Here is an 11,115-nt window from a genome sequence, read left to right on the forward strand (position 1 = left end):
TTGTACTTCGTTCAGTTACGTATTGCTGTTTGAATAGAGCAATGGGCTCGGCAACCAACAGCACCTTGTGTGAAAGTTTCACGTTCAGTAATGCCGGCTTTAGCCCAAAAAATATTTTTTGGTCGTCGTCGTCGAAGGTCGACCCCCCGATCCAGTTTGGCTGGTAGCGACGTGCGAAGATCTGGGATTGGCCACGATAGACGCCATGGTTTGACACAAGATCGCTTTCACCCCGCCGAGCAGCATAGGCTCTGTGAACCGCACGTTTCATTGTAAAGTTTAGAGATACAGGCACCTTTATGTTTTATATATGTTGTAAGCGTGATGCTATATGAAAAGAGTTCTTTGTTCATTGTAAAGTAGTATTTTTTTTTGTATGCTAATGGGTTTTTATTTAGGGGATATCTTACCCCAAAATAAATTCTACTGTATCCAACTGAATCGAGACAAGGGTGGGATGTCTAGCAATGAGTGAATCAAGGTATTCATATGCCAGTGATTCAAGGAATCTCTTGTTAGAAGACAATAGCAATCACATAGCCCAAATGGTTTGGAGGATAAGGCCTAACCGGTCTTGGTAAACAAAGCAAAAGCTGGTTGGTTGTTGTGGTTGTAAGAGGATAGCGTGCCATGCCATCTCGGGTGTAACGTGTGGGGAGCTTGGATGAGTACCAAGGCATCAATCCAGAATACTCGTTTGAAGGGACAGTCCAAAAACATATGGCGAGAGGTTTCCACTTCTCCCAAGCAAAGCTGACAAATCGGGGTGGGATGTTTCACTGGCATGAGTCGATGAAGGTGTTGAGTTGTCGATAGATGATGGTGGAGAATACGCCACCAAATGGTACGAGACCCATGTGGCATTCGTAGCTTCCAAAAACGTTTCCAGTGGTAAGGTGCAATAGTCGTTTCAATGGTGGTAGTGGATGTTTTGGATCGCCAATAAGCTCTGAGTTGTCCCGGTCCAACTTTGGTGACAGCAATAGCAGAGGTGGTTGTTGTGGAACGTGAAGCGGGATATTCCTTGGATGGTAGACACCATGAGTTCAAATCGGGTAATGGTGGATTGGAGCTAAGTGGGTTGTCGGCAGTGGTGTGGGTTTGTAGTGTTGGATGTAACGTCATGGTACCTTGTTCAACGGCTTCGAGAACACGTGCCATTGCTTGTCGAATGCGTGTAGCATATTTGATGGTCAGCTTGCGGTCACGGTTTATCCATCGGTAAACGTTTGAAACGAGGATTTTGAGTGTGGGGAGTGGGGTGGTGGATTCAGGGAGAGCAAGGGTGAGGTTGCGGAAGGGGATGTTGAGAAAATCATGTAAGGAGAGCTTGTCAATAGGAAATTCAGGTAATCTAGCTGACAATTGAAGGAGGTGTTGGATATGGGGGAAATCGGAACATAAACGAATTAATGGGGGGGAGGGAAGAAAAAGTGTGTAGATGCATGGTTGACCAGTATACAAATGGAAGAGATGGGCGAGGAATGAGGAGATAAATGGGGGATGGGGATTGGAAGGCGAATGGTGTAAGACTCGTTGAAGATATACATGATGAAGTGCGAGATGTTGATCCTGAATATCCACCAGGCCCAAACCACCTTGTGAGCGTGGTAAACAACAAGTTGACCAACTCGGATATTCATTGTAAAGTAGATAGACTCAGATAGAGCCAAAGATGCAGAGGGGCGTGTTTGTGTAACGGAGCCATTTTGCATGACTGAAATGGCCAATGTATGATATCATATACACTATCTATGATTGGCAGCTAACAGCCACTTCCTCCCAATCCCAACTTTTGTTCATTGTGTGACAGTGGAATTATGCTCCTGCTCCAGACATTCATTTCCATCATCCAAGCTTCTTGATCTGAGCTGATTTGACTGAGCTACGCCCAAACAAAGAATACGTCAATTCTTGAAAGACAGACCCTGCGAATGTCTCCGTCTTTCAAACTTTTGGACGCTCCCATTCCAAATTTTCAATTGAAGCATGAAGTCTTTATTAGAAAAAGTTGATCAGCATGCTCGAGAGTACCCTTCTGACCAATTTTCAAGTTGGAAGTGGGCAACTTCGGGGCGGTGGACCGTCCGCTCTTTTGTATCCGTTATCCACCATTTGGACCACCCCGCATTCAAGACATTCTTAATGAAGTGTATGGTTTTCAAATGAATGAAGTTGATCAGCATGTCCCAGCGAACCTTCTGACAAAGTTTCAAGTCCAAAGTGTGGAATCCCAAGATAGTACATACTATTTCGATAAATCATGAATCCGGCGCTGATCTCCATTTACGACCTCCGGCCTCCATAGTAAACTCACATTACATCCTCCCATTCAAATTCCTATAATGGAGTGTAGGGTCTTTTATAATACAAAGTTGATCAGAATGACCAAGAGCATAATGTGTGAAAGTTTCACGGCCGAAGTGGGCAATCCCATGATCAAGATTTAGCTTACAGGGTTCATGCATTTATTCAAGAGGTGTCCGCCTCATTTGATTTCCACCTCTTCCGCTCCCAGCTTCTTCCCTCTTTGCTCCCATTCTCAACTGTTGCCCCATTCACGTACAATTACCACCTACGAACGATTGTCCTGCTTCAACTCATCATGTCAATCCTACAACTGCCTTGATCTGATTGTCTTGGACTGAATGGCACGTCCACGGCGTGTACATCCCACTACAACCCACGGGTCTCTTGACACAACACACTCCTCTGCCACAACCAAACGTAACGACAGTTGACATTAGCGATGTGTTTACTCCATTGTCTCAAGTTACTTGCAGCAACTTACCTTGCAGTCTTTTCTACTTGAACAGGCGACTTAACCTTGCAACCTTTTCATGAACAGCAGACAGCGAGTATAGAAGCAGCTTTTTTATGCGTAGCAACTTGCTTTAATACAACGAATTACTATGATTATGAATACTGTATGGATCTGAATATTGCTTTGGTACATGGGATGGAAGGATTTGGGTATATACATCCACGTGGGGAAAGAGGATATCCATTTCAACTTGAGCATTATGCTTGATGCTATCATCCTGAACGACGGATGTGTCCGCCTTTGGGCAATGCACGGCCAGTTTGAAACGTTCCATAACGATGAATCCATCATTGGAGGAATTTGTTGAACTCTCAATCAATCTCTTGCAATGGATCAAAGGGTTGCTTTAGCGAGTACGTCCTTGCGCTCTTCTTCCTCAGTTGGACCTCATCGTGGGAGGATTTATAGAAAGATGAATGTATGGTGTATGCATGCTTGTAGAGGTATAGCTATGTATATGCTGTAATAAAGGAAAAAGAGAGGAAAAGATAGGATCTGATGAATTCATTGTGTCTTAACACAAAGGCTGTATATATGTTCCTTTGTGATTAGATCTTATCAATGATGTAGTAACACACGCTCTTCTTTTGTTCTTTAATCATGTAGGATAGCTACCATAATAATGTACGGTGGGGAGTTTGAGAAGCCATGGATACTTCTTGTCGTATTCTAAGTGTCAACAATCCTCTATTACACAAGCGGAGATCACTGGCAATGATCTTCTCACACAACGGGGTCCATCCATTCTATGTACCACCACTACCACTTGGCGAGCCCATCACATAAAGGCCATAGAAACGTATATGCGACATGATGCTGTTGTACTAAAAAGTAATGGTAGCTCAATAACAGCGTTACTGTAGCTTCTCAACATGTTCTTTTAGTCTCATAACTAGTATCGAAGAATGTATTTCGTTCAGCCATGACATTATTTACAAGGAGCTTGTTAAGTATAGATACAGTGGGCAACTCCTTTGAAATACAAAATGATGGCCCCTTGGAATAGGACGATCATCATGCACAAATAGGACGTAATGACATGGTGCACTTGTATAAAGAAAGGCTTTTACCATTATTTATGTATTCGGAAGCAGGGTAACACACACATGCGGATGTTTCATCACGCCATTGCATTAACGGGGAAGGAAAATGTTATCTCACGACCCTTCCAAGAAAACAGTCGTCTTTCTTCTACTCTTCTGCAGTCGGCCTCCTTTCTCTTTTCTTTATGAGTTCTTCCTCTCACTATCACTTTTCTGCTGTCGCTGCCATCGCAAGCATCGCCATTGCTAGTTTAGCATTGACGACCACCTCCTACTCTACCACCATCAACAAAAGGTCGTTACGAATGTCAAAAGGTAGTGTGGGCGTGTGTGGGTGTGTGAGTCTTATAACCGATATACGCTATTCTAAACTCTTGAATACCAGGCCATTCACCTGGAAAGATCATAAGGTTGGATGGACATTGTTCCGCTTCCCTTCGCTCTATCATCAAGGCAAGCTACTGCTGTATTAATACTATGAATCATTAACGAAGGCGTGGCATACGTGTTGTAGGCGCTGGCTACTTTGGTTTCTTTTCAATCCTATTTGGTAGGCATGGATTGTGTTTTATGTTATCATGTATTAACTCGATGTTAAGGCAGAACTACAAACATATCAACAGCAAAAAACCGATGTACCATCCTTGATCGATTCCTTGTGCACGGCCATCCAATGTAAATAATCCCGTATGCATTCTCCCCCTTATCAATGTACCGGATTAGTAATAGGATATTCTTTCTTATAGCATTCTATGATCCCGAGATTCGTCGCAAGCGTCCGAAGCCTGTGGTTGATTTATTTCGAGCATTGGAGCATCAGCAAGTGATAAATCAGGTACCATACGAGAATTGTTATGCTTAATGCACAACGTCATCTGACCCAATATGCATAATAGGATGATACAAATCGTGATGTATGCAAGTTATTTGACGCCATTTCAAAAGCAATCACTTTGGGCCAAGAGACACAATACTGGGAGGAGCCATATTCATTACTTGACGCTATGGAAGCAGTAAGATTGCATTTATTGTATCATACCATGAATGGGCATTCACTCAGGATCATTTGCATGCATAGGACCTAGATACCTTAGACACGGCATCCGTTTCATCTATTGAATCAGTGTTTTCGGTGTCATCCTTTGGAAGTCACCCACGACCTAGACGACATGGCCCTAGAAATCCCCTCATCGGCTTGACTGGAACCAAGTTTACATGCATTCAATGTGGATACACGGTACGCGTGGATAACATTGTTGTTTTTGAAACAGTAGACTAATGATAAATAGAGCCCAATCCAGCATGATGCCTTCCATGTGCTCTCATTGCAAGCTTCACTAACGGTACGATATTACATTTGAGGAAGCAACAATAATCATGGATGTAACAGAATTAATTAGGATCACAAGGCATTAGAAGAATGTCTCAAGGACTTTACTGCACCCCAACGTATGAAAGGAATGTTTTGTCGTAAATGCATGTTATCGGCTACATTGGAATCTTTATCAAGTCAAAGGCTCAAGCCGGATGCAAGCGAAGAGGAAGTGAATGAACATGCTGGGAAGATCCAAGTACTCAAGGATGCAATACGCTACAATGTCGAAGCACCTTTGGTAAATATCATTTATTGGATGGTGAAATTGCGATGTGTAACTTAAGGTCATACATAATAGCCTGGTATCCCGCTTGTTCAAACGACATCATGCATTGAAAAGCAAACGCTATTCGCCAATCCACCCAAGGCATTATGCATCCAGTTACCCTTGTCAAGATCGCACAATTTGATTCCCGAAACGCTTGATTTGGCACCCTATACAACAGACAACGATTTGACCGAACCACGCCGACGACTCAGTCGACCAAGTCGCATTTTCCTTCGCAACATGGCAGCAGGTCATCGATTCGTGCATGGGCCTGATGGACTCAAGCTGGCTCTTAAGGATGATATTCAATTACCGATACAAGACGCTTTACCCTCTCTTTCTATTCCTGGATTACCAGTACGATCGGTGGTGTATCGCTTGCGTTCAGTCATTATTCAAGATGCCCAAGGACGTTGCATTACATCTATTGGCAAACCCACTAGTACACCATCTCGATTTCGATTCGCAAGTCAATTGAAAAAAGCACGTAGTGACAACATCAGCAATTTGAATCATAATGAAGCATCCATGTTGTTTTATGAGCGAGATGAATAAAGAACATAGAAAAAAGATTTACGCAATGTTGGCTAAATAGTCCCGGATCTCATTCACATTCAATTTCCTGAACAATGGAATCGATTTTCTCTCTCCTCCGTAAACACCAACGGTGCTCTCTCCAATGATACCAATCTCCAAGCTGTTCTCAGTCATCTGGCCTTCAAATCCTTCCTTGAGCTACATTACATAGAATCATGAATATACATACGCCCCTTTACTCATATAAAATATCATCAACTTACCGTGAGGATGGCAGTGTGTACAGCATCTTCAAGTTCCATCTCTTCATTATATCGTTTCTCCAAGAAGGTCTTGGCATTGATCATGTTCTTGCCAATTGCGCTTGCTTTCCATGCAAAGTAAGAGCCAGAGGGATCAACTTGGTACAGTGAAGGGCCATTGACATCGTCGTATCCAATAACCAATAAAGAGACACCAAATGGACGCACACCACTATTATACACACATGTTGAATACATTACCCTTCCATTATCCACAATGACAATCTTACCCGCTTTGGGTGTATTCTTGCATGACACCGGCAATTTCTTGAACAAGGATACGTGTTGGTGGTTCTTCCATGTAAACACGCTTATATTGCTGTGCTGCTTTACGTGCCTTGGCAACGAGGACGCGGAAATCAGGTCCCATACCCGAGTATACCATGCCAATATTAGCGCAAACCATAGCGACCTTTTCAACTGTCGAGTCGTCTACAAGGCTGGAGGCTGATTTCTTTTCGGTTGCAATGACAACGCCATTGGTAGCTATAGTTCAATGTATCCAATGAGTATTCACAAGAACGCGTGCGAGTAGATTTCAGGTTGTTGCTATTGTGTGTGTGTGCATAGGGGCGTATTGGAAAAGAGAGAGAGAGAGGACGTCATGACGCACCTTTGATGCCGACACTGGTGACACCTTGAGAAACTGCATTAAGAGCATATTCAATCTGTACAAGTTTGCCGGACGGCGAGAATGTTGTGAGAGAGAAACTGTATCGATCGGCCATATCGAAAAAAAGGTATGAAGGTAAAGAAAAGAGGTCAAAAAGTGGCAAGAGCGTGTTGCGTCGGCAGTCAAATCATTGCCGCGTAAGCGGTTCTTTTGCTCGGATTATCAGGCACATACAACAAACACACTATACATTTAGGCATACACACACATGCAATAAACATAAGCATATTACTTGTTTTTCTAGTATAACAACACAGAGTGAAATGGACTCTTTTTTATAGAAAAGCGAATGCAAATTGAATAACTGTATGAATGCATGATGGATATAACATGTACTATTAGCTGTTTGATCTCTAGTTCTTGCGCTTCTTGGAGCTCCGAGGATCTTCCTCAACTGCACGACGACGACGAGCCACCAATTTCTCGAGTACACGTTTTGCTGATGATTGTGGGAAGTTTGACAACTAAAAATAAAAGAGTTAGATCAACTTGATTTCCCTTTGTTGTTTCTCCTTGAACACTTACATCATAGTATTGTGGGGCGATATCCAACAACCAGTCGGCCTTGACTTCTGTGCAGGTACGAATATAATTGCGGGTTGTCAAGACAAATTCGTGATACAACACCCATTCAGGCTTATGATCCAGACCGCAGGATGGATGAAGCTGAACCACTTGATTATCCTTGACGGTGAGATAATGGCCCGTACGCTCCAAATGTGCCACTTGCATGAAGAAGCCAGCTGTCATTGCTTTACGAATATTGAGGAAGTAGTTTTTGTCTTCGAAAGGTGTCGATACCAAATCCAAATCATGTGTTTCCATCGTACGTTGCAATTGCTTGCGTACATTGTCTGCTGACTTGAGAGAGCGTTGATTCAAGAAATTGTCCCAGCACCATTGGCTATCATCACCATCTAATAGAATCCCATTGAGTCATTCAAATCCTCACTACCCATAACCATGTTTGTACTTACTGGACTTGTAAGCATGATAAGCATTCAACAATGTAAGATGATCGCCATCAGCATGAGTAAAGTTGGCCTTGGCTTCATCGGCAAGCTTGCGAGCCTCATTGGGACGCATAAAGATTTGGGGCACTGTAAAGCATAATTGAATGAGTATGATAAAGCGATGACATGCTGATTCAAAACGTACCTGATAAGAGAGCAGCAATAGATAAGATTTCATTAGAGCAGCGGAAGCTTGGGCTTTCAATCAACATTTTGCAGAGTTGAGGATCCAAGGGGAAAGCTGACATCAATTCACCAGTAGGCGTCAATTCACCATCATCATCCAACGCACCAAGATAGTTGAGCAATTCAAGTGCACGCATCAAAGTTTCAGGAGCTGGTGGATCCATAAAGTCGAAATGCACCAAGTCATCAATACCCAACTTTTTAAGCTGCAATACCACTGATCCCAAGTTGCTTCGCAAAATTTCAGGATAGGTCTGTTCAATGAGCTCCTTGTTGAAAGCGCTTTCAGTGTAAAGACGGAAGGATTTGCCAGGACGAGTACGACCAGCACGACCTGCGCGCTGTTGGGCGCTAGCTTTGGAAATGGGTGATACCAACAAAGACTCAACACGAATACGAGGATTGTACACCTTTTGCTTGGCGAAACCAGGATCGATCACATACACGATACCATCGATAGTAAGCGATGTCTCTGCAATGTTGGTAGATACAACGACCTTACGACCAGGAGCACCACCTGGTTCACGTGCTGCTGGTGCCTTGGCAAAGATACGTTGTTGAGCAGCGGGTGGTAATGTCGAGTACAAAGGAACGACTAACAAAGGTCCACATCCAACTTGTCGAATTTGTTCATCCACTTCAGCCTTGATCTTTCTGCAAGCTTGCTCGATCTCCTCTTCACCAGTCAAAAACACGAGGATGTCACCTTCAGGCTCACTCAAATGAATTTGGACCACCGTACGGATGGCAGCTTCCAAATAATCACGTTCTGGTTCAGGTGTATAATAGATCTCGACAGGGAAAGTACGACCAGGCACAGACTAGAAGAATACATGTTAGATCTCATCATCCTTCTTTGTATAATAAATGTTGCCACTTACCAATAAAGGCGCATTGTCAAAGTACTTTTGGAATTTACCAGCATCAAGTGTGGCAGACATGACAACAACTTGAAGATCCTTACGCTTACGGCAAACCTAAACATAGTAAAAAACAACCCCACTTAGATCATACTATACACAATGCATGTGGTCCCCTTCCATTTTCCTTACCTCCTTGAGAAGACCCATCAAAATATCCGTGTTAAGTGTACGTTCGTGAGCTTCATCAAGAATAACAGCCGAATAGCGGGAAAGCTTGGGATCCGACATGGCTTCACGCAAGAGCATACCATCGGTCATGTACTTGAGGAATGTCTTACGGCTTGTGTTGTCCTCGAAACGAATACTGTAACCAACTTCTTCACCCAATTGAACATCCATCTCATCCGCCACACGCTGAGCAACTGACATGGCGGCAACACGACGAGGTTGTGTACAAGCGATCATTTTGCCCTTGAGGTGAGGAAGTTCATCATAAGCAAGGAACTGAGGAATCCTATCAAACAACAAAGCATGTGAGCATGAATAAAGAACAAAAGACATCCTTGCAGATACTTACTGTGTCGTTTTACCAGATCCCGTTTCACCAACAAGCACCACAAACTGATTCTTATGGACCATTTCAAGGAACTCGGATCGTTGCGCATGCACTGGAAGCTTGCGTCGTCCTTCAAGGATTTTTTGGTAGCGAGCAGTGAATGGCTTATTGTTGAAGGGATTGAAGCTGCCGTTCTCTAGCTTTTCAGCTTGTTCAGCCGTCGTCTGGCGAGGGATCATGCCGTGGAAACCATTGGACTCATTGTCACCCTGGATCTTGCGTTGCGATGCTGGAAGATGCGCCAAATAAGGGTTCTCGTCAGCCATGGGTTGTAGGTGGTCGGTAATCAAGGAATGAAGAAAAGCGATCGTGCTTCAAAGTTTTCGCAGCGTCGTACCTCTTTTCCCCGCCAACTTGGGGGGTGCGTCCACAACGCATCTTCCAATCAGATCAATACGATTTGCTCTTCTTTGATGCATGGAAGAACTATCATACTTGGTCCCCACATAACGAATGACAACAAACAATAAACGCTGGTTTCCTTTCACATAGCTGCTATCAGTGTTATTATCATAATAATTTCAAGGTGAAGATGGGCGATCATATGCCGAAAATAAGCATCAATGTACTAGGATCTTGGGGGTGGATGACTTTTTTATAGGCTTTGATGAATCTTGGATACGCTGGCTCGATCCTTGCGGCCAAATTGTCGTTAAGAATATCCTTTTCAAGTTCGGCATAGTGTTGATTAGGCTGTTGTTTGTATCCAAAGATGCTGCCCTTTATTCAATCTTCACGAGAACTCGAAGAATCCTTTTAAGGTATGATGCTTGGTATTTGGATGGTGGCGAATCGACTAATCGTTGCATGTTTAAAAAGCTTGTAATATCCTACTTTTCGAGGAGATCCATCAGTTACATCGCCTGTCCAAGATTGTATTCAATACCAGCATCATTCGCCATTACAATAAACGCCTTTTTCATTGCCTTTGTTCATTACACTTGGGCTTTTCGTAGGCATAGAGACTCTTGTTACTGGTTGCTTGGAAACCGAAAGCCATGGTATGACATTATCAAGTGAAGACATTGAGACCGTGTCTCCATGCGCAATATGAGGCGACAACGATCGCAGATGTGAGATAATTTCATTGTTTCACCTTCTCCCTTAAAAATCTATACAGTATGCAATAAAACATGTGCTTTATGCCAAGTTCTTCCAATAGTGTCAAGCCGTCTTAATAATTAAGCTTCAAAGAAATGTGGTCCTAGTTTAAGGAACAAAGAGTTGTATCTCGATAGCTATTGTCATCATCATTATGACATTCGTCATCACAAGGCATAATACATATTGAGGAGGAAACGAGAAGCAAACCCCATAATCTCCTACCGCCTTGACATCGTAACCAGCATTGAATGGATACCTAGTGGAGATACCTATCATTCACTATTGGGTATCTATGTACTCATTATATAGAC

General features: G+C 43.1%; 4 protein-coding genes across 4 annotated transcripts; 1 reads left to right on the top strand and 3 right to left on the bottom strand.

The window, feature by feature from the left end:
* Nucleotides 1-406: 406 nt before the first annotated feature.
* On the bottom strand, nt 407-1,161 carry O0I10_003691 (uncharacterized protein; the record flags this gene model as incomplete). The annotated part of the gene is made up of 2 exons (XM_058483758.1): nt 407-511; nt 673-1,161. 2 exons carry the CDS (start codon nt 1,159-1,161, stop codon nt 407-409), a joined length of 594 nt encoding a protein of 197 aa, XP_058345556.1.
* A 2,891-nt stretch (nt 1,162-4,052) lies between these two features.
* Nucleotides 4,053-6,065, top strand: O0I10_003692 (uncharacterized protein; the record flags this gene model as incomplete). Its single annotated transcript, XM_058483759.1, has 10 exons — nt 4,053-4,182; nt 4,253-4,320; nt 4,382-4,417; nt 4,467-4,542; nt 4,614-4,702; nt 4,764-4,880; nt 4,946-5,104; nt 5,157-5,210; nt 5,268-5,480; nt 5,541-6,065. The coding sequence occupies 10 exons, from the start codon at nt 4,053-4,055 to the stop codon at nt 6,063-6,065; spliced, it is 1,467 nt and encodes a 488-aa protein (XP_058345557.1).
* An 18-nt stretch (nt 6,066-6,083) lies between these two features.
* Nucleotides 6,084-7,077, bottom strand: O0I10_003693 (uncharacterized protein; the record flags this gene model as incomplete). Its single annotated transcript, XM_058483760.1, has 4 exons — nt 6,084-6,245; nt 6,311-6,521; nt 6,580-6,835; nt 6,963-7,077. 4 exons carry the CDS (start codon nt 7,075-7,077, stop codon nt 6,084-6,086), a joined length of 744 nt encoding a protein of 247 aa, XP_058345558.1.
* A 298-nt stretch (nt 7,078-7,375) lies between these two features.
* O0I10_003694 (uncharacterized protein) lies at nt 7,376-9,966 on the bottom strand (the record flags this gene model as incomplete). Its single annotated transcript, XM_058483761.1, has 7 exons — nt 7,376-7,486; nt 7,548-7,939; nt 8,000-8,122; nt 8,181-9,042; nt 9,103-9,198; nt 9,274-9,598; nt 9,662-9,966. The coding sequence occupies 7 exons, from the start codon at nt 9,964-9,966 to the stop codon at nt 7,376-7,378; spliced, it is 2,214 nt and encodes a 737-aa protein (XP_058345559.1).
* Nucleotides 9,967-11,115: the final 1,149 nt, after the last annotated feature.

Source organism: Lichtheimia ornata, assembly GCF_029851405.1.
Source record: "Lichtheimia ornata isolate CBS 291.66 chromosome Unknown scaffold00012, whole genome shotgun sequence".
Lineage (NCBI taxonomy): Eukaryota > Fungi > Mucoromycota > Mucoromycetes > Mucorales > Lichtheimiaceae > Lichtheimia > Lichtheimia ornata.